Source organism: Eleutherodactylus coqui, chromosome 12, assembly GCF_035609145.1.
Source record: "Eleutherodactylus coqui strain aEleCoq1 chromosome 12, aEleCoq1.hap1, whole genome shotgun sequence".
Classification (NCBI taxonomy): Eukaryota; Metazoa; Chordata; class Amphibia; order Anura; family Eleutherodactylidae; genus Eleutherodactylus; species Eleutherodactylus coqui.
This window is the reverse complement of record NC_089848.1, coordinates 38,981,751-39,003,765: the sequence shown is the minus strand read 5'-3', so window position 1 is coordinate 39,003,765 and position 22,015 is coordinate 38,981,751. Positions and strand designations below refer to the sequence as shown.

Sequence of the window (22,015 nt, the reverse complement as noted above, 5' to 3'; positions counted from 1 at the left end):
AGCCACACACCTCTGGGCCAGGAAGTATATATTACAACGGAAGGGTTCTCCCACAACTGCTGGAGAAAGGGACTTCCCTCCAGAGCCTGGGGAGCCCAGCATCCGCCATGGAGGCGAGAGGCTCACCCAGGGCTACTAGTGGAAACTCACACTGGTCAGGTAACCTGTCATGCCATAGGGCTTGGGAGCGAGGCGCTGCAGTCCACCACCTCTAGAGATCCGGAGGAATCCTTGTACGAGCAGAAGCAAGAGCTACCTCCTCCAAGCCGTCTTATGGACAGGAACTCAGGAGGAGAAGGGTGCCCACCTTGATGGTTCCTGTCTAGATGGGAGGCGCTCTCTCACTGGTGCTGTCATAGGCATAAGGAAAAAAGTGGTTCAAATTGTGCAAAAATGAAAAAAAAAAAAAAATACAAAAATTTGCACATAATTTTATTATTGTAATTGTACCAACCTGCAGAAAATAACCATCAAGTCATTTATACTGTATGATTAACACTGTAAAAAGAAAATCCACAATGTTAGTTAGAATTGATGTTTTTTTCTTCCGGCCACCGAAAGAATCTAAAAGTATTACAAAACATCAGATGTACCTAAAAAATAGCACCAATAAAAATGGCAACTTGCCATGAAAAAAAAAAACAAGTCCTCATCCGGCACGGCAAGGAGCAAATAAAAACAATGTGGAGATGAAAATCCCCCAAAAATCGTGTTCTTATGGCCAAAATAGGCCGCGTCATTAAAGGGGTTGTCTGGCGCCGAAACGGGTTTTTTTTCCATAGGCCCCCCGTTCGGCGCAGGACAACCCCAAAGGATGTGTTAAAAAAAAAAAAAAAGTTTTATTACTTACCCGAATCCCCGCTCTGCGACGTCTTCCTTCTTCCTTCTTCTTCCTTCACCAAGATGGCCGCCGGGATCTTCACCCACGATGCACCGCGGGTCTTCTCCCATGGTGCACCGTGGGCTCTGTGCGGTCCATTGCCGATTTCAGCCTCCTGATTGGCTGGAATCGGCACACGTGACGGGGCGGAGCTACGAGGACCAGCTCTCCGGCACGAGCGGCCCCATTCACCAGGAAGAAGACCGCACAGCGCAAGCGCGTCTAAAAAAGCAAGAAAACATCAGAATTAGACGGATCCATGGCGACGGGGACGCCAGCAACGGAGCAGGTAAGTGAATAACTTCTGTATGGCTCATATTTAATGCACGATGTATATTACAAAGTGCATTAATATGGCCATACAGAAGTGTATACCCCCACTTGATTTCACGAGACAACCCCTTTAAGGGGTTAATGGCCCTTTATCAGGAAAGAGTCCGACTATAACTGAGGAAACATTTATACAGAACAGACACAGCGGGATTAATGTAGATGTAAAACAGACAGGATGACATCTACATGATGGAGTTCTGGGACTGCGGCCGGCGTTCTCTTACCAGCTCTACGGCCACCGTCAGGCAGGGACAGTGCTTGTTGGTCAGTTTGATCTTTACAGCCTTGGCGTTCTGCGCCGTTTTCAGAGCTCGGGAAAGGTTTTCAGGCACGAGCTCCAAATAAATGTTATTCTGCTCGGCTGATACGCCTTCCATTTGGTACTCGTCAAAGAAGTTGGCCTGGAAGAGACAAACACAAGGTGCGGTCACCAAAATACCTGTGGTTTCAATGATCCCCAACAAATACCAAGACCCCCAACGTGTTCATCTATTAAACGGAGTTCAACGCAGAAAGTATGGAGCACATTTTTCCCGAGGAAACTGCCCCAAAACCCTTGCCACGTTCCACATCAAGTTTACCACCATTAGTGTGGATTTTGACGTGGACTCGCAGCACCTTCCATTGAAAGGGCGAACTATGCTGCACTGAAACCCACCATGTGTGACGCACCCATCTATATGACACACTACAAACATATATATTGTATATACGTATTCGGCCCAACGTCCACCTGCGGATTTTAATGATAAAATCCATGCATGTCTCCTGCGCAGGAGATCCGCACATCTTGCCGCCCGTAGGGATGCATTAGCATACGCACGCAAGTAAAAGCATGCGGATGTGATTTTTTTCCTGCCGTGCGGGAACAAAAGCCGTCCCCGCTGCGGCACACCCACAGCTGTCCCTGTGGGGGTGGCGTGAATCCGCAAGAACACAGGGGATTAAAAAAAACACAGCATCCGCCGTGCTGAAGAAAAAAGATCCGGCCAGCTCTGAGGAGATCTGCGCTGGACCCGGAGAGGGAAGAAACATTCTTTTCCTCTCCATGGCTACGGATATCACTGCGGGATTCAGCAATGGTGTCCATGCGTACAAGTGGACATTGGGCCCTAGGATGCTTCTCAAGTACTGCAGCGGACTTCTCCTGTTGGAGGAACCAGGGAACGTGCAGAGAAGTAAGCAGAGGGGCACCGATGGGACTGATGACGGTATGAGGTCACAGAAACTCTTTCACACCTCTGCTAAAAGTAGAGGATCGCTGAATACCGTCCTGTACAGCTCCAGTCACACAAAGACTATCTGGATATATCACACGACATCTGATCAAGTGGATGGGCCCCGTGTAACACATGACCACAATGATGGCAGCATCAGCACTCACCAGCGGTAGAAGTCACTCCAGATCCTTTTGTACAAAGTCTACCTTCGGGTTATAACTTTTTGACTTTTTTTTTTTTTTAAATAAATGCTATTCTGTATCATAAATGGATGAACTTTTAGATTAAAAAACACTGAAAAAGACCCAAATTCCTCTAAATGTTTAAAATGGGTCACCATGAGAAAAAAAAAAAAGTTGGAACGACAATTTATCTAAGACAACTACTGAGAAGCGCCTCTCTAACATCTCTTAGAACTTTATGAAACTTTCTAGAACTTACTTGAGCTTCATGGAGCTTTTTTAAAAGTGTATATAAAAGACTTTCGAGTAAACACTTCAACTTCCTGCTTGTTTATATTTTTTCAGGAGCAGTATATAGTGTCACACAAGATAAGTTATACTACTGAGATAGGACACCCAGGATCTCCTCAGGAAATGGGGTTTATCTTCTGTGCGCCCACACACTGGTGGATTTACATCCCAAGACCAGAGCGCCTATACGAAGACGTTCACGTAACTTTATACAGTGCGGGCCAGCTTATTCACAGTTTCATGACTATTGGTTAACACTTGGAGGAAGAACTTCTGGAAGAATTTATCTACAAGCAAGCAGGAGGGTGGTGGTGGTGGTGGTGGGGGGTTGATATGCAATTACAACAGTGTGAGTAGAAAAAAAAACAATATACTTCGACTTTGTGGCTGATAACAGAGAGGCAATAGCAGTTAAAGTACATTAATTTTTCTATGTCCTCGTACCACACTACAATACAGAAGAACAAGGATATCTGTGCTAGTAATCTGATGCGATATCAGCAGTGACACAGAAGAGGAAGTGTGCCTTCCAAAGAATCATCCCCAGAAGAACAATGCAGAATGCCACTGCAAAGGAAAATTATTGGATGGTACCAGTTTCTTGGAGCACAAATCAAAGGAAGAAAGGCGCAAATAACGGAAATATCCAAGGAAGTTAAAGGGGTTGTCCCGCGGCAGCAAGTGGGGTTATACACTTCTGTATGGCCATATTAATGCACTTTGTAATATACATCGTGCATTAAATATTGGCCATACAGAAGTTATACACTTACCCCCTCCGGTGCTGGCGTCCCCGTCTCCATGGCGACGATCAAACGTCTTCTCTGGTCGCACGAACAGTCGCGCTTGCTCATAGAGGAATCCTCTTTTTGATGGTTCGGGGCTCACGAGCTGCGTCCTGGCTCCTCCCTCTTCTTGTGGCATCGCATAGCTCCGCCTCCGTCACGTGGTGCCGATCAGCCAATGAGGTGGCTGTAATCGGCAGTGGAACGCAGACTGGAGAGGAACATCCACGGTGCACCATAGGAGAAGACCCGCAGTGCACCGTGGGAGAAGACCAGCGGCGCCATCTTTGAAAGAAGAATCTTCAAAGCTGCAGAACGGGGATCCAGGTAAGAGGAATTAAAAAAAAAAAAAAACAACACATGGATGGGGCATTACTGTGGACTAACTGGGGGTCTGTGTAAAAAAAAAAATTTTATGTTTTGCCGCGGGACAACCCCTTTCAGAAATTATGGCACAGTGAAGTGGATTTCCCACGTGTGTTGGATGAAGTAAAACAAACAAAGCTTGACAAAGTGCTAAAACACGATGCCCCGAAGTGTTTGAGGTTACAAAAGTTAGTGGCCAATGGTAATCCACTGAAGACAAACAAGTGGAAAGCAAAGGAGAAGCGCGAACTCAACAGGTCAAGTCGCAAGTGAGAAAACAATCCACCCTTCAAAAAGACAAAAACTTGTTTCAGCATCAACATCTTACGATCCACTGCCTACAGCGAGTCTAAAGACCGCGAATATGAGGGGGCGAGTCCGGGTCAACCAGACAGAAAATACAAGCGCACCCTACTCAATGGAGACTCACTGGAGGCGGAGCCGTCCATACCCAACATGCCAAGAAGTAATCAAAGTGATGCAGGAACTGTATGCTGCCCGCGGAAAGAGACAAACGGCAACTTCCATCGCTCTTCAGCAACGAGCAGGGATGGACAACTATTACAACATTTGGGAGTTCTTCTTGTATCATACTAAATGCATATTCGATAATGATCATTTACATATAAAACGTTTTTTGATTTCGGGGTGACCTTTTCTAAAAAAAAAAAAAAAAAAAAAAATTTGAAATCACAATTAAATTCTTTGTTTTTAGGCAAAATTTCTGCAAATTAGGATACAGGAATGTGAGGTTGTAAAAAGGCTGTAACCCAAGTCTACACACTACTTCAGATAGAGAACTCTGACCAACGTGTAATGATGCGTTTAGACTTAAAGGGGTTGTCCCGCGGCGAAATCCAAAATTTTTTTTTCTACCTACCCCCACATTGTGCCCCGTTAAAAACAATCCCTTTGTTATTTAAAAAAAAAAAATAAATAAAAAACCTGCATCCCCGTTCGGGCAGTTTCTTCTTTTCTTCTTTTAAAGATGGCCGCCGGTCCTTTCCCAATGATGCACTGTGGTTTTCTCCCATGGTGCACCGTGGATGTCTTGCGTTCCACTGCCGATTACAGCCACCTAATTGGCTGATCGGCACCACGTGACGGAGGCGGAGCTACGATGACGCGGAGAAGACCAGCTCTCCGGCGCGAGCACGAGCAGAAGACCGGACAGCGCAAGCGCGTCTAAAGAAGCCAGAAGACACCGAAATTAGACGGCACTATGGAGACGGGGACGCTAGCAACGGAGCAGGTGAGTGAATAACTTCTGTATGGCTCATATTTAATGCACGATGTACATTACAAAGTGCATTAATATGGCCATACAGAAGTGCTGAACCCCACTTGCTTTCGCGGGACAACCCCTTTAATGATTATCGTTCAAAAAAAATCATTTAAGCGAGCCAACGACCGAAAGATGAATGAGAATCTGAACTTTTAATTCATCGTTCCGTTTCAGCAGGACTATAAAGCATGGTTGGCTCGTACAGTTATCGTTGTGTTTATGCCCTCCCACTCCATGTCTACAGAGGAATGTGAACCGCTGAACAAGAAGTGAAGGATTCTCAATGATGATCTTACTGTCTGAACAGAATGAACGGGTGCGGACGGGTTAGCAGTGATGTCACTTTATACACCTAATACCCCTTTTAGTCTAAAAGGGGTATTAGGTGTATAAAGACGGCACGCCGGCTCATTGAGCGCATTATCCCGGTGAGTGCACGCTCAGTCTTAATATACTGATCTGCTGTGAGGGACAGGATGGAATACGCCCTCCAGAATATTCAGCCCCAAAGTCTGACCTGCTAACGGGGAATTGAAGATAGCAGAATCGTGCATCACACGGTGCGGTCAGCGCGGGTTCAGGTGCAGACTTCAGGCAGATTTCGCCACGCTGCTGTGGAATATTCGGTCCGTGTAAAAGGTCCCTAAGATGACATCTTACAGGACTCCTCCTTCTCTCTGATATCTCATAGCAGCCTCACTATAGCAGCTCTGGAATGGACAGTGTAAAGTGAAGATCCTCAATGAATCCCTATGGGGAGATTTCACATCACACTATTTTTCAGCTACGTTTTGCTCTTCTATCCCCCCGACGATACAAATGCCTGCAGATTTATGGTTGTACTACGCCAATAATGGATTCAGAAACTTCTAGAGCTACAAGTGATGGAAGTTCGAGGTGGAAAGACAAGCTTTTTCTGATTGGTTCTACGTCCCATCAAATTACCGGCAGTAAGCGGCCATCCAACGGCCAAGTGTTACGCAGTCTGTTTTACAATAAACGCCAAGCTAAACTACAAACCAGAGATGCTGCAAGTCTCACAATCCGGGAGGAGAAGATACCAAACATCTGAAAGATTGTATGGCAAAGCTCAAAAAACTTCACGAGGAGTGGAGAAAACTGCAAGTAATGCAACCAGAAGTCAAGCTCAAGGAAGAAAGTGGCAGCTTTTAACCCTTTCCAATCCAATTTGTATCCTGGTTTCCCTAGGGGGCTTACTCTTTTTCTGCTGTTATACAATAGCGCTATTTCCTGGCTAAAGCCAGTACTGCATGAGGTGACACATTGGATAAGCTCCAAACAGAGAGGCTGGCAACATACAGTAAGAGAACCCCGATGTCTTCCAACATCGGAGCTGTACAGTCCTAAATCATAATGTCTTCAGAGGTCAGACAGTGGATTGGAAAGGGTTAAAGGGGTTGTCCCGCGACAGCAAGCGGTGTTAAGCACTTCTGTATGGCCATATTAATGCACTTTGTAATATACATTGTGCATTAAATATTGGCCATACAGAAGTTATAGACTTACCCCCTCCGGCGCTGGCGTCCCCGTCTCTATGGCGACAATGAAGCCTCTTCTCTGGTCGCACAAACAGTCGCGCTTGCTGAGAGTGAAATCCTCCGCTGGATGTGTCCGGGCTCACGAGCTGCGTCCTGGCTCCTCCCTCTTCTCTGCGTCATCGTAGCTCCGTCTCCGTCACGTGGTGCCGATCAGCCAATGAGGTGGCTGTAATCGGCAGTGGAACGCAAGACTGGAGAAGAACATCCACGGTGCACCATGGGAGAAGACCAGCGGCGCCATCTTTGAAAGAAGAATCTTCAAAGCTGCAGAACGGGGATCCAGGTAAGCGAATTTTTTTTTTTTTTAAATAACAAATGGATTCGTTTTTACTGTGCACAATGTGGGGGTCTGTTTAAAAAAAAAATTTTAGGTTTCGGCGCGGGACAACCCCTTTAAGTCAAGCCTTCATGACCTGTATGATATTGCACACTAGGGGGCGCTGAAGAACACAAAAGACAGTTTTTGCTCCCTCAGAAACAAAAGGGTCTTACTGGCTGCATTTATTTGGGGGGGGGGGATTTTAATTTCCTATTAGCGGAATCTGTGCAGGGATCTGCTAAAATGGGGAGCAGTAGAAGAAATAGAAGCAATGTGTTCTGACAAGACTGCTGTCAATCCTGATCGCTTGAATGAAACCTGTGTTTTATTAAAACAATTATTGGATAAAGATCGTTTATACTCTGTGTCGCCACCACATTTCAGTAATACTGAAGACTGTTTGTGATTGGGCTCAGCTACGGCCCGCCGCCCGACCTTTTTAAAGGATTTCATACCAACTGGTCTAAAAGTTACAAAAAAAATAAAGAAAATTGGTCTTGATGATAAACGGGGCAAAATAAATGTACGTGATCTCAAACAGATCTCTAGTTTTCTTTCAGAGCGATTACAAACTGGCATCGGCCCGGAGAAGAGCATAAAGAAGTCTGTTTCGGTTGTGTTTGATAATTTTAGGTCGTGTTGCTCCACTTCTTGCCGAGCGCCAGGTGACGGCACAAGCCATTTACTCCTCAAGCATTTTCGTTGTCAGGCATCCCCTTTCTTGAAGCGAGGCCCGGCTCACACGGGAAGGGGGTTTGGTTTGCGGAATCCGCAGTTGCTTTTGCTTTTTTTTTTTAAACTTTAGACAAACATCAAAATAAACATGGCTGCATAACTATTGATGTTGTTGATGATGAATGCAAGTTCATTGAGCTTGAGGAAGAAGACGTACAAGACGATGGGATGGTTAAAGCTACAATCACTGAGAAAGAAGCTCATTCCTCTTTGGACAAAGAAGTCGATTACTTTATGACACCATTAACATTCAAGTTCTTCAAAAAGTTCAACATTTCAACTCATTCTTTACATTTCGATCCGGATGACTGGAATGAAGACCTGGATTTTTTGAAGGGATGGGGAATTGTCAAATGTTTTAGGGTTGTAAACGACAGCCGAGAGGGGTCAAACTAATTCAAGACTACAACGGGAGCGTAAGAAGGATGAGGAGCCGGAGCTGTGAGCTTTACAAGTAGTCGCTGAAGGTCGAACATTAGTCCAAACCACGCTGAAGTCTACCCTCTCACAACCTCCACTACCTACTGGATTCTGGTCACTCAGTCTGGCAAATTGACCTACCTAATATTTCATTGTTGTGAAAATTTAAACAAAACCTTCTGTGACGTCACTGCTAGCCATTTCTGAAGATTGTTTCTGTAATAGTTATGCTCCATGTGTTACATTCATTATGGTTGGATTATGATAAATAATTGATTCGTATGTCATTATTTTCGTCTCCCCCCCCCCCCATCCCCCTCCTTCCTTCCACCTACCTGGTTGAAAAGCTATGTTTTAAGAAGCATCTTACTTGAACTCTTTGATGCTAAATAACAAGAAAAATTCAGGAAAACATTCAAAACAACTTATCAACTTCAATTTTTTGAAAAACTTGATTTTCCGGGTCCAAGACAGAACCGGTCCTCAAAAAAGCCGAATATCTTCTGATCTGTACGTTTGTCAAAAAAGTTTTAGGAGTGAAAATTGAATCCAGGAACATTCTCTACAAAAGTAACCCGTTCCTGGGACAAACTGTTCACATTTTATAGCAGAAAACCCCTCTTTTTGTTTTTGAAAAATAGCAAGTTTTTACTCCTTATGTGTAGAGATGAGTGAACACCCAAATGCTCGGGTCCGCGTTATTCGAGTCGAGCTTTTCGTAAAATTCCAGAGCTCTACTCAAGTAACGAACCCCATTGACTACAATGGGAGACTCGAGCATTTTTGTATATGGGACGCCGGGTGCCGGGCTTTTTTTTTCTTCTCCTTGGTTCGTGTGTTCTCTCTCTCTGCCAGCCCAAAAAATTTGCCATTTGCGCACACTGCATCGCGGCAGGGAGAACCCAAAAACTGGGGCGGGGTCGAACACGGCGAGTACGCTAATACTTGAACGAGCATCAAGCTCGGCAGAGTACGTTCGCTCAACTCTACTTATGTGCTGATGAGGCGGGTCTAAACATTATCCAATCGAGCTGAAACTTGGCAACTTCTTAGGAGTTCCCGAAGATATGCCAAAAAATATTTCCCCCCCCCCATGCCTTGCACTGAGCGCAACCCCATCTTTATCTGGGGTTTCACTGCATACTTCAACCTTTGTAATGTATAGGGTGAAATCTGCAAAATCCACAACATATTTTTGCATCCCATTAAAAAAATTCTAATAAGTCCCAAGCCATTTCCATATATCTGATGGTCACGAGCCCGGTGATGCCGTTACCTGGCAGAGCTCGCACCACATGCTGACGCCGCCATTAGCCACCTTGTCGGTAAGAATGAAGTAGAGGTTGTTGGCTGCTAGTTGTAAAGTGCAGGATTTGGTCAACTTGGTTATTGTGTTCACAACCCCTGAAAAAGGTGAAAAAAAGAGAGATCAGGAAAGATTTGCAGAAATCACAGAACAAATATACCAACACAACGATGACACATTAGAACTGAGGGGATTAAATATTAACCCTTTCCCGCTAGAGGATATAGATGTATTCCCTCCGGGGCTGGAGGCGTACCCAGTAGGCCATGTCTGTTCCATGAATGGCGAGACTGACAGCCGAAACCAAAGCCACACGTAGAGAACGCCGACAGCAGCCATTAACCATTTAGCTGGCACTGTTACAGAGGCATTTATATGGCCCAAAGGAGGGAGGGGGCTACCTATGCCACCCAAACATGTGCTGCGCCCCAATGAAAGCTTGGGGTGCCACTTGGGTGTCATGGTAGTCTGAGGCCTAGTGAAAGTCCCCAGGGCGGCCTTGTATTTCTGCCTATTAAGGCCCAATGTTTGCAGGCAGGTTTGATTTGCGGAATCCATGTGGGAGATCCGCAAATCAAGGTGCCCATAGGGAATCAGAAGCATCCGCAAATTAATTAAAGCATGCGGATCTGATTTGCGAACCTTTTGGGCCGGAAAACAAATTGCAGCGTGCTCCATTTCGTTGCGGTTCCTACATGGACGCCTTTCATTGAAATCAATGGAAGCCGTCTGATTCGCGGCACACTGCAGCCGACACTGCGGACACGCCAAGGATCCGCAGGAAAGCAGACTTAAAAAAAAAACAAAACAAAAAAACCCCCACATACTGCGCATGTCCGACAGCGAGCTGTGAGGGCCATGCGTAGTGCAACGAACCCGGAAGTGAAGAGCTAAGCTAAGATGTGGCCGGTAGGAAAATTCAGGTACGCAGAGCCCCCTGGCCGCGGGCGGCGCTGGATTCTGTGCGGGAATCTGACCCGCCCGTGGGCATGAGGCCTAAGTCGGGTCTGTGGTATGGCTTAATAGAATGCCTGTATAAGTGGTCGCTTGTTTATGGGGACTGAAAAAAAAAAGGAAAAGTGATTTTTTTCTTAGTCATAACAAGAAACTCCTATTGACATTTCTGTGGAAAAAAAGCGCACAAGAAAAACACAAATGTGCAAAAGCCCTTAACATGCAAAAAAAAAAATGTAAAAAGCCCTCGCAGCTCAGGAGGCGCAGAATATGCTGACAGGAAGCGATTTAGTTAAAGCTTTTCTATCCTTAACGCCATAGGACATAAAACTTCTGGATGGGGGGGGGGGGTCAGAGGCCACACCATCCCGCAGCGGGAGACGGCTGTTGCCGATAGCCGGCCTCCCGCTGCACCCGATATCAATGAGAACATTGATCTCCGCTTTTAACCCTCCACATGCCACAATCTATGTAGGTCGCAGCATGTAAAGGGTTCACAGAGTGAGCGCTCTTCTGCTGGGACGTCACTTGAACAACCCCTATTTTTGCGCGCTTCCCCTATTTGTATAAAAAAAATTAACAATGTTAAAAACCCAATATATTTGGTATTGTCGTATCTGTAATGATCCGTACAATAATTTAGTGGCCTTCATATCCTTCATCCGTGGTGGCAATCAATTTCGAGCGACATTCGGCAGCGAGTTGCTGATCCGCTGCCAACGTGCAGCTTACAAGGTCAGCGCGGTTGTTGGCCCGACGGTTGAAAGTCCGATGGCTGTTAAGAAAGTTTTGCAAGATTAGCACAAATGCATCCCAAGCGGCGAGTTCAGGCGGGCTCATCGGATCTGAATGTATCGTCACACATTAATTCATGGATTTCAGAACCAACAAGAATTCCTGCTTTTATTTTGGCTTCCGTTTTGGTTTTTTCAGACTTGTCCTTCAGATCCTGGAAACCATTTCCATTATGTTCCATAGCCACGACAGTTTCCCATTCGGCCCGGCTTAATGTGAAGTGGTGGAAAGTTCACCATCATCGGATCGACCAGTGATGCATGTATCACTTTGTATCTTCCAGCAGTGCGCTCAGCTCCGGGCGGCCGCTGCGCCACTTTGTAATAATCACCCACAATCAGGAGAAACTATTTATTTGCTCCCTGCAAACCCAACCACATTGGTCGTGTAGAAATATCCGTCCGCGTGATGATCTTATGGCTTACACCAAATCATAGGCTCAGCCAACGGCACTGCCTTCCTCTTGCCATGGAGCCGCTGTGCGAGGCCAGAGTAGCACAGAGTTGTACAGTGTTCCTGCGCCATTTCTGATGTGCGTGTTAATTGTGTCGAGGGTTAATCTGTTCAAACAGACTGGTTAGTTATGTTGTCCGGTTCCAAATTGACCTAAGCAGGAGCGCTCCTTGAGAGTCAAAGTACTGACCATACACGGTATATGGTGAAGTAATGAACTCTGAGTTTATTATTTGCATAGTCTCAGTCTTTATAGAAGATCGCCCACGCAGGGACGCGACCTCTGGTAATACAGGGAATAACCTCGTGATTTCCATACATCTTAAAAACGTATGACTTAATCATTCAATAAACTTTGACATTTAAGAAATAGCTGATTTCACATGACTTTCAGACGCGCACATTATTTTTAGACAGAGAGAGCTGAAAACTCTTTGCGGTTAGGCCATGTCTTGCTACATTTATGAACATCTGCTCTTGTGACTTCCTGATTCCACTTCGGTCAGACGTAGACCTTCAGTGTAGACAGAAAGCCACAAGCTTCTTCCTTAAAACAGTCATGACTTCTGTTACACATACAATATACTGCAATATATTCATTTTGCTAAAATAGATTGATATATATACTCATTTTTTGATAAGCTACATATATTAATTCCTTTACAGCCCCTCTTGGCCCTTATCAATTGCACACCGAATATACAGAAATCAACTTTTCAGACACCACCATAAAAATTTCAAACAACTTAATACAGACATCCCTATACCGATTATCCCCCGGGAGCGGAAAATAGCAGTTGATTTCCACTCATGGGCAGGGAGAATCGATTACCACAGCATGTCTATGGACTGTTATTGCTGTGGAATTCGTGGCGGGTGTCTGGCTGTGAATTCCGCAGCGATAATCCGGCCGTGGGCATTCGCCCCAAGAGTGAAAGAGTTTCTCCATAACAAAAAGGAGACAGAGTTTATAAGCACCCAAATACAGGAGGAACTTGGAGCCAGGAAGACGTCTGACTAGGCGCCCCCTACTGGCCGCAACCGCACTTGGACAAATATATAGACTCTTTTAGACATGAAATGCAATCTACTATAATGGACAAGAAGGGAAAGAAGGGCCATCTATGCACTCAAAAACAACAAAGAGATCACCATTAAGCCTGCGTATAAGGGTGGTGCTATAGTCCTCATGAACACATCAGACTACAAGAAAGAAGCAGACAGACAGCTGATGGACACCAGACTGACACCAGATACTACACCAAAATGGATCAAGACCCGACTCAGAAATATATGAGGGAATTGAGAAGGGTCATCAGAAGCCTGTCTGTGGGCTCCACAAGACTCGAGGTTGGAGTATTCTATAGGCTTCCAAAACTATACAAAGCTGGCAACCTAGGGACGCCAATTATCTCCGGTGTGGGACCCCCACTGAAGGAATCTCAGGATGGGTGGAAGGTGTCCTCAAACCACCTGTGAGGAATACAATCAGCTACTTGCAAGACACCGTGGATCTACTGAACAAACTGTCAACCATAGGTCCCCTCCCAGATGGCGCAATCCTGGCCACCATGGATGTGGAGTCTTTATATTCTAACATCCCGCACGAGGATGGACTGACCGCCTGCCAGACGCACCTTGAGGCCAATGCGGTCGCCTCTGAATCCATGTTACAACTCACAGGATTCATCCTCATACACAATTATTTCTCCTTTGGCAAAGTAAAATGGCACTGCAATATGCCAACTTTTTTATGGCAGAACTGGAGAGTGTCTTCCCGGCCTCCAGATCCAACAAACCATTGGCCTACTTCTGCTACATTGATGACATCATAGTCATCTGGACCATCACCAAACAGGAGCTAATAAAATTCCATGAGAGATTCATAAGCTACTCGTATACAGAAATCGACTTTTTGGACACCACCATAAAAATTTCAAAACAACTCAATACAGACGTCTCTATACTGGAAAAAGATTGATCGGCCAACATACATCAGATGGGACAGTTCCCATCCTAAACACATCAAAAAGTCCATCATCTACAGCCAGGCCATCAGATACAACTGGATCTGCTCCAACCCACAGAGAGGAACATCTACACCATCTGAAAAGGACATTTATAAATCAGGGAACCTGCAGACCAACCTCAACTGATGACCAAATCACCAGAGCCACCAGGAGACCCAGGAACCAGCTATTCCAATACAAGAAGAAGGAAGGAAACAATCGTGTCCCTCTAGTAGTGACCTACAATCTACATCTGGAGGTACTGAGGAGGACTGCAGAGAAACTCCATCATACCTACACAAGGATGGCCGTCTGACCACCGTATACACGGACCCTCCACTTCTGTGTTACAGGAACCTCCAAGTCTGAGGAACTCTATAATCAGAGACACACAAGAAGGAACTTATCCCTGTAATGTAAGGAGCTGTAAGACCTGCTGACATGTACGGACCGCAGACAGGATACATAACCCCAACACACAGCAGGACTATAAGATCCTTGTAATGTAAGGAGCTGTAAAACCTGCTGACATGTACGGACCTCCGACAGGATACAGATCCCCAACACACAGTAGGACTATAAGATCCCTGTAATGTAAGGAGCTGTAAGACCTGCTGACATGTACGGACCGCCGACAGGATACAGATCCCCAACACACAGTAGGACTATAAGATCCCTGTAATGTAAGGAGCTGTAAGACCTGCTGACATGTACGGACCGCAGACAGGATACGGATCCCCAACACACAGCAGGACTATAAGATCCCTGTAATGTAAGGAGCTGTAAGACCTGCTGACATGTACGGACCGCAGACAGGATACAGATCCCCAACACACTGCAGGACTATAAGATCCCTGTAATGTAAGGAGCTGTAAGACCTGCTGACATGTACGGACCGCAGACAGGATACATAACCCCAACACACAGCAGGACTATAAGATCCCTGTAATGTAAGGAGCTGTAAGACCTGCTGACATGTACGGACCGCGGACAGGATACAAATCCTCAACACACAGCAGGACTATAAGATCCCTGTAAGGTAAGGAGCTGTAAGACCTGCTGACATGTACGAACCGCGGACAGGATACATAACCCCAACACACAGCAGGACTATAAGATCCCTGTAATGTAAGGAGCTGTAAGACCTGCTGACATATACGGACCGCGGATGGGATACATAACCCCAACACACAGCAGGACTATAAGATCCCTGTAATGTAAGGAGCTGTAAGACCTGTTGACATGTACGGACCGCCGACAGGATACATTACCCCAACACACAGCAGGACTATAAGATCCCTGTAATGTAAGGAGCTGTAAGACCTGCTGACATGTACGGACCGCAGACAGGATACAGATCCCCAACACACTGCAGGACTATAAGATCCCTGTAATGTAAGGAGCTGTAAGACCTGCTGACATGTACGGACCGCAGACAGGATACATAACCCCAACACACAGCAGGACTATAAGATCCCTGTAATGTAAGGAGCTGTAAGACCTGCTGACATATACGGACCGCGGATGGGATACATAACCCCAACACACAGCAGGACTATAAGATCCCTGTAATGTAAGGAGCTGTAAGACCTGTTGACATGTACGGACCGCCGACAGGATACATTACCCCAACACACAGCAGGACTATAAGATCCCTGTAATGTAAGGAGCTGTAAGACCTGCTGACATGTACGGACCGCAGACAGGATACAGATCCCCAACACACTGCAGGACTATAAGATCCCTGTAATGTAAGGAGCTGTAAGACCTGCTGACATGTACGGACCGCAGACAGGATACATAACCCCAACACACAGCAGGACTATAAGATCCCTGTAATGTAAGGAGCTGTAAGACCTGCTGACATGTACGGACCGCCGACAGGATACATAACCCCAACACACAGCAGGACTATAAGATCCCTGTAATGTAAGGAGCTGTAAGACCTGCTGACATGTACGGACCGCGGACAGGATACAGATCCCCAACACACAGCAGGACTATAAGATCCTGTAATGTAAGAAGCTGCAAGACCTGCTGACATGTACGGACCGCGGACAGGATACAGATCCCTAACACACAGCAGGACTATAAGATCCCTGTAATGTGAGGAGCTGTAAGACCTGCTGACATGTACGGACCGCGGACAGGATACAGATCCCCAACACACCGCAGGACTATAAGATCCCTGTAATGTAAGGAGCTGTAAGACCTGCTGACATGTATGGACCGCGGATGGGATACATAACCCCAGCACACAGTAGGACTATAAGATCCCTGTAATGTAAGGAGCTGTAAGACCTGCTGACATGTACGAACCGCGGACAGGATACAGATCCCCAACACACAGCAGGACTATAAGATCCTGTAATGTAAGGAGCTGCAAGACCTGCTGACATGTACGGACCGCAGACAGGATGCATAACCCCAACACACAGCAGGACTATAAGATCCCTGTAATGTAAGGAGCTGTAAGACCTGCTGACATGTAAGGACCGCCAACAGGATACATTACCCAAACACACAGCAGGACTATAAGATCCCTGTAATGTAAGAAGCTGTCAGACCTGCAGACATATACGGACCGCCGACAGGATACATTACCCCAACACACAGCAAGACTATAAGATCCCTGTAATGTAAGGAGCTGTAAGACCTGCTGACATGTACGGACCGCGGACAGGATACAAATCCCCAACACACAACAGGACTATGAGATCCCTGTAAGGTAAGGAGCTGCAAGACCTGCTGACATGTACGGACCGCGGACAGGATACAGATCCCTAACACACAGCAGGACTATAAGATCCCTGTAATGTAAGGAGCTGTAAGACCTGCTGACAGGTACGGACCGCGGACAGGATACAAATCCCCAACACACAGCAGGACTATAAGATCCCTGTAAGGTAAGGAGCTGTAAGACCTGCTGACATGTACGGACCGCAGACAGGATACATAACCCCAACACACAGCAGGACTATAAGATCCCTTAAAGGGGTTGTCCCGCGCCGAAACGGGTTTTTTTTTTTTTAAACCCCCCCCCCCGTTCGGCGCGAGACAACCCCGATGCAGGGGTTAAAAAAACAACCCGCACAGCGCTTACCTGAATCCCGGCGGTCCGGCGTCTTCATACTCACCTGCTGAAGATGGCCGCCGGGATCCTCTGTCTCCATGGACCGCAGGGCTTCTGTGCGGTCCATTGCCGATTCCAGCCTCCTGATTGGCTGGAATCGGCACGTGACGGGGCGGAGCTACACGGAGCTACACGGAGCCCCATTCAGAAAAGAAGAAGACCCGGACTGCGCAAGCGCGGCTAATTTGGCCATCGGAGGGCGAAAATTAGTCGGCACCATGGAGACGAGGACGCCAGCAACGGAGCAGGTAAGTATAAAACTTTTTATAACTTCTGTATGGCTCATAATTAATGCACAATGTACATTACAAAGTGCATTATTATGGCCATGCAGAAGTGTATAGACCCACTTGCTGCCTCGGGACAACCCCTTTAATGTAAGGAGCTGTAAGACCTGCTGACGTGTACGGACCGCGGACAGGATACAGATCGCCAACACACAGCAGGACTATAAGATCCCTGTAATGTAAGGAGCTGTAAGACCTGCTGACATGTACGGACGGCGGACAGGATACAAATCCCCAACACAGAGCAAGACTATAAGATCCCTGTAATGTAAGGAGCTGTAAGACCTGCTGACATGTACGGACCGCAGACAGGATACAGATCGCCAACACACAGCAGGACTATAAGATCCCTGTAATGTAAGGAGCTGTAAGACCTGCTGACATGTACGGACCGCAGACAGGATACATAACCCCAACACAGAGCAAGACTATAAGATCCCTGTAAGGTAAGGAGCTGTAAGACCTGCTGACATGTACGGACCGCGGACAGGATACATAACCCCAACATACAGCAGGGCTATAAGATCCCTGTAATGTAAGGAGCTGTAAGACCTGCTGACATGTACGGACCGCAGACAGGATACAGATCGCCAACACACAGCAGGACTATAAGATCCCTGTAATGTAAGGAGCTGTATGTCCTGCTGACATGTATGGACCGTGGACAGGATACGGATCCCCAAATAAGGCAGATGGAATAGATCCTCCACAGCGCCACCTATTGAAAGGCAGCATTCCTTCAAGCCAAAGTCAGACTTTTTATACAAGCCTTGTTACAATGACCGGGAATTACAAGCAAAGCCAGACTCCATGTACATACAGCTGTTTCCGGGTTATTGCCCATCATCAGTGTACAGTAGGAGTCTGGCTTTGCTAGTGAGACGCCTGGGACGGGGGTCAGAAACGCTCTTTTCTCCTTAGTTTATAGTTGCTCTCCCTAAGGAGAAAAGAGCGTTTCTGACAGATCCCCAACATACAGCAGGACTATAAGATCCCGGGGTACGGTCACATGTTCCACGTCTGATGTTGTACCTGATCCTGTGCAGTAAATGTCCTGTTGGGGGGCTTTATGTTAGACAAACAGGACAAAAACAGAGAGCCAGGATGAGATCTCACCGTCACACGATTACAGGGAGAAAGACAGAATTCCCTGCGGCTCAGAAGGTGATCCTGTAGGTCAGCCAGCACAATGTATCACATCTACCAGATTACTTGGTTCTCTTACTGAGAACAATCACCACTGCTCACTGAAAACGGCGCTGAAAACCGCCGGCGCTTTTACTGTAAACTGTTGTTTTCGAAGTAGTTTCCAGCTGATGGCAGTGAGATCAGGCGCCGCAGCGGAGAGAGGCGCGCGGCACAAAACTACGCCACTTCACGGTAAAAACGGGATGGAGACTTTAGCAGAAGCCGTGATGTACTAATAACACACAGATCAATACAAGAGCCAGAAGAGAACTAGAAGTGACATACGAGAGAGCCTGTAGAGCGCTCCAACAGACAGAAGTGACACGAGAGAGCCCACAGAGCACTACAAGAGACAGAAGTGACATGAGAGCGCTCCAAGAGACAAAAGGGACATAAGAGCGCTCCAAGAGACAGAAGGGACATAAGAGAGCCCACAGAGCGCTACAAGAGACAGAAGTGACATGAGAGCCCGTAGAGCGCTACAAGAGACAGAAGTGACATGAGAGCCCACAGAGCGCTACAAGAGACAGAAGGGACATAAGAGAGCCCGTATACTGCTACAAGAGACAGAAGGGACATAAGAGAGCCTGTAGAGTGCTACAAGAGACAGAAGGGACATAAGAGAGCCTGTAGAGCGCTCCAACAGACAGAAGTGACATAAGAGAGCCTGTAGAGTGCTACAAGAGACAGAAGGGACATAAGAGAGCCTGTAGAGCGCTCCAACAGACAGATGTGACATAAGAGAGCCCACAGAGCGCTACAAGAGAGAAAAGTGACATAAGAGAGCCTGTAGAGCGCTACAAGAGACAGAAGGGACATAAGAGAGCCTGTAGAGCGCTACAAGAGACAGAAGGGACATAAGAGAGCCTGTAGAGCGCTCCAACAGACAGAAGTGACATAAGAGAGCCCACAGAGCGCTACAAGAGACAGAAGTGACATAAGAGAGCCCACAGAGCGCTACAAGAGACAGAAGTGACATAAGAGAGCCCACAGAGCTCTACAAGAGACAGAAGTGACATAAGAGAGCCCGTATACTGCTACAAGAGACAGAAGGGACATAAGAGAGCCTGTAGAGCGCTACAAGAGACAGAAGGGACATAAGAGAGCCTGTAGAGCGCTCCAACAGACAGAAGTGACATAAGAGAGCCCACAGAGCGCTACAAGAGACAGAAGTGACATAAGAGAGCCCACAGAGCGCTACAAGAGACAGAAGTGACATAAGAGAGCCCAAAGAGCGCTACAAGAGACAGAAGTGACATAAGAGAGCCCACAGAGCGCTACAAGAGACAGAAGTGACATAAGAGAGCCCGTATACTGCTACAAGAGACAGAAGTGACATAAGAGACGCCACAGAGTGCTACAAGAGACAGAAGTGACATAAGAGAGCCCGTATACTGCTACAAGAGACAGAAGTGACATAAGAGAGCCCGTATACTGCTACAAGAGACAGAAGTAACATAAGAGAGCCCGTATACTGCTACAAGAGACAGAAGTGACATAAGAGATGCCACAGAGCGCTACAAGAGACAGAAGTGACATAAGAGAGCCCGTAGAGCGCTACAAGAGACAAAAGTGACATAAGAGAGCCCGTAGAGCGCTACAAGAGACAGAAGTGACATAAGAGAGCCCGTAGAGCGCTACAAGAGACCAAAGTGACATTAGAGAGCCCACAGAGCGCTACAAGAGACCAAAGTGACATAAGAGAGCCCGTATACTGCTACAAGAGACAGAAGTGACATAAGAGAGCCTGTAGAGCGCTCCAACAGACAGAAGTGACATAAGAGAGCCCGTATACTGCTACAAGAGACAGAAGTAACATAAGAGAGCCCGTATACTGCTACAAGAGACAGAAGGGACATAAGAGACGCCACAGAGCGCTCCAAGAGACAGAAGTGACATTAGAGAGCCCACAGAGTGCTACAAGAGACAGAAGTGACATAAGAGAGCCCGTAGAGCGCTACAAGAGACAAAAGTGACATAAGAGAGCTTGTAGAGCGCTACAAGAGACAAAAGTGACATAAGAGCCCACAGAGCGCTATAAGGCTCCCTGTATGTAGTATATACGGTACATCTCCTTAAGGCTCCTTGCATACAGTATATACGGTACATCTACTAAGGTCCCCGGTGTACAGTATATATGGTAAAGCTCCTTAAAGGGGTTGTCCCGCGCCAAAACGTTTTTTTTTTTCCAATAGCCCCCCCGTTCGGCGCGAGACAAACCCGATGTAGGGATAAAAAAAAAAACGTCCAGTACTTACCCGAATCCCCGCGCTCCGGCGACTTCTTACTTACCTTAGTAAGATGGCCGCCGGGATCTTCACCCACGATGCACCGCGGGTCTTCTCCCATGGTGCACCGTGGGCTCTGTGCGCTCCATTGCCGATTCCAGCCTTCTGATTGGCTGGAATCGGCACGCGTGACGGGGCGGAGCTACAAGGAGCAGCTCTCCGGCACGAGCGGCCCCATTCAGAAGGGAGAAGACCGGACTGCGCAAGCGCGTCTAATCGGGCGATTAGACGCTGAAATTAGACTGCACCATGGAGACGAGGACGCTAGCAACGGAACAGGTAAGTGAATAACTTCTGTATGGCTCATATTTAATGCACGATGTACATTACAAAGTGCATTAATATGGCCATACAGAAGTGTATAGACCCACTTGCTTTCGCGGGACAACCCCTTTAAGGCTCCCTGTATGTAGTATATACGGTACATCTCCTTAAGGCTCCTTGCATACAGTATATACGGTACAACTACTAGGGTCCCTGATGTACAGTATATATGGCACATCAAGGCTCCCTGTATGCAGTATATACGGTAGATCTCCTTAAGGCTCCCTGCCTACAGCATGTACGGTATGTCTCAATAAGGCTGCCTGCATACAGTATATACGGTACAGCTCCACGTGGGGTGTGAGAGCGCTAGCGGACAGCAGCAGTAACACACAGCGGTACACACGGGTGAGGTGGCTCACGCAGCCGGCGTCCACTATCCTGCAGCGGAACCGCATGAGGCTGCCGGGCGTTCTCCAAGCACCGGCTTCAATTCCTGGTGACGTCACCAATGCCGCGCGGAACGCGCAGTCACGTGGTACACGCTGACGTCCGGGGGGGGAGTGGACGGATCGTGGGGGCTGAGAGTACAAAACATACGCTCTGCACGAGATGAGGGCCGCCATGTTGTCTCTCGGCTCCCGCCTCTGTGTGTGTCTTCTCTCTAGCACAGCTGTTATGTGAGGAGGTGACAGTGATGCCGCCGCCCCGTGCTGTCAGCCAGTCGTGCTGTCTGTCCATGGTGATAATCCCTGTGAGGCCGGGCTCCCTGCAGTGTAACAGCGCCCCCACGCGTTGCCCGCAGTCACTGACAGGACGAGGATTCTCATTCATATCGTCACGTCTAAGAATATCCATTGCATTTAGGCCGCCTGCAGACGAGCGGAAATCCCGGCGCGGGATTTCCCGCGGGATTTCCGCCGCTGAAAGTCTGCATAGGAGTGCATTACAATACGCACTCCT

At 47.1% G+C, this 22,015-nt stretch overlaps 1 protein-coding gene across 2 annotated transcripts in view; it reads right to left on the bottom strand.

Annotated features, from left to right (window-relative positions):
- Positions 1-21,778, bottom strand: part of HUS1 (HUS1 checkpoint clamp component) — a 52,711-nt gene extending 30,933 nt beyond the window's left edge. The window contains exons 1-3 of one of the 2 annotated variants that reach the window (XM_066585023.1): positions 21,653-21,778; positions 9,652-9,779; positions 1,438-1,614 (exon numbers count right to left, since the gene is read on the bottom strand). In XM_066585023.1, the coding sequence (XP_066441120.1) occupies positions 1,438-1,614; positions 9,652-9,672 (198 nt within the window). In that variant the 5' untranslated portion in view covers positions 9,673-9,779; positions 21,653-21,778. Of the gene's footprint in view, positions 1-1,437; positions 1,615-9,651; positions 9,780-21,458; positions 21,590-21,652 lie in introns of those variants that run through there. The other variant, XM_066585022.1, reaches the window with a different exon arrangement.
- Positions 21,779-22,015: the final 237 nt, after the last annotated feature.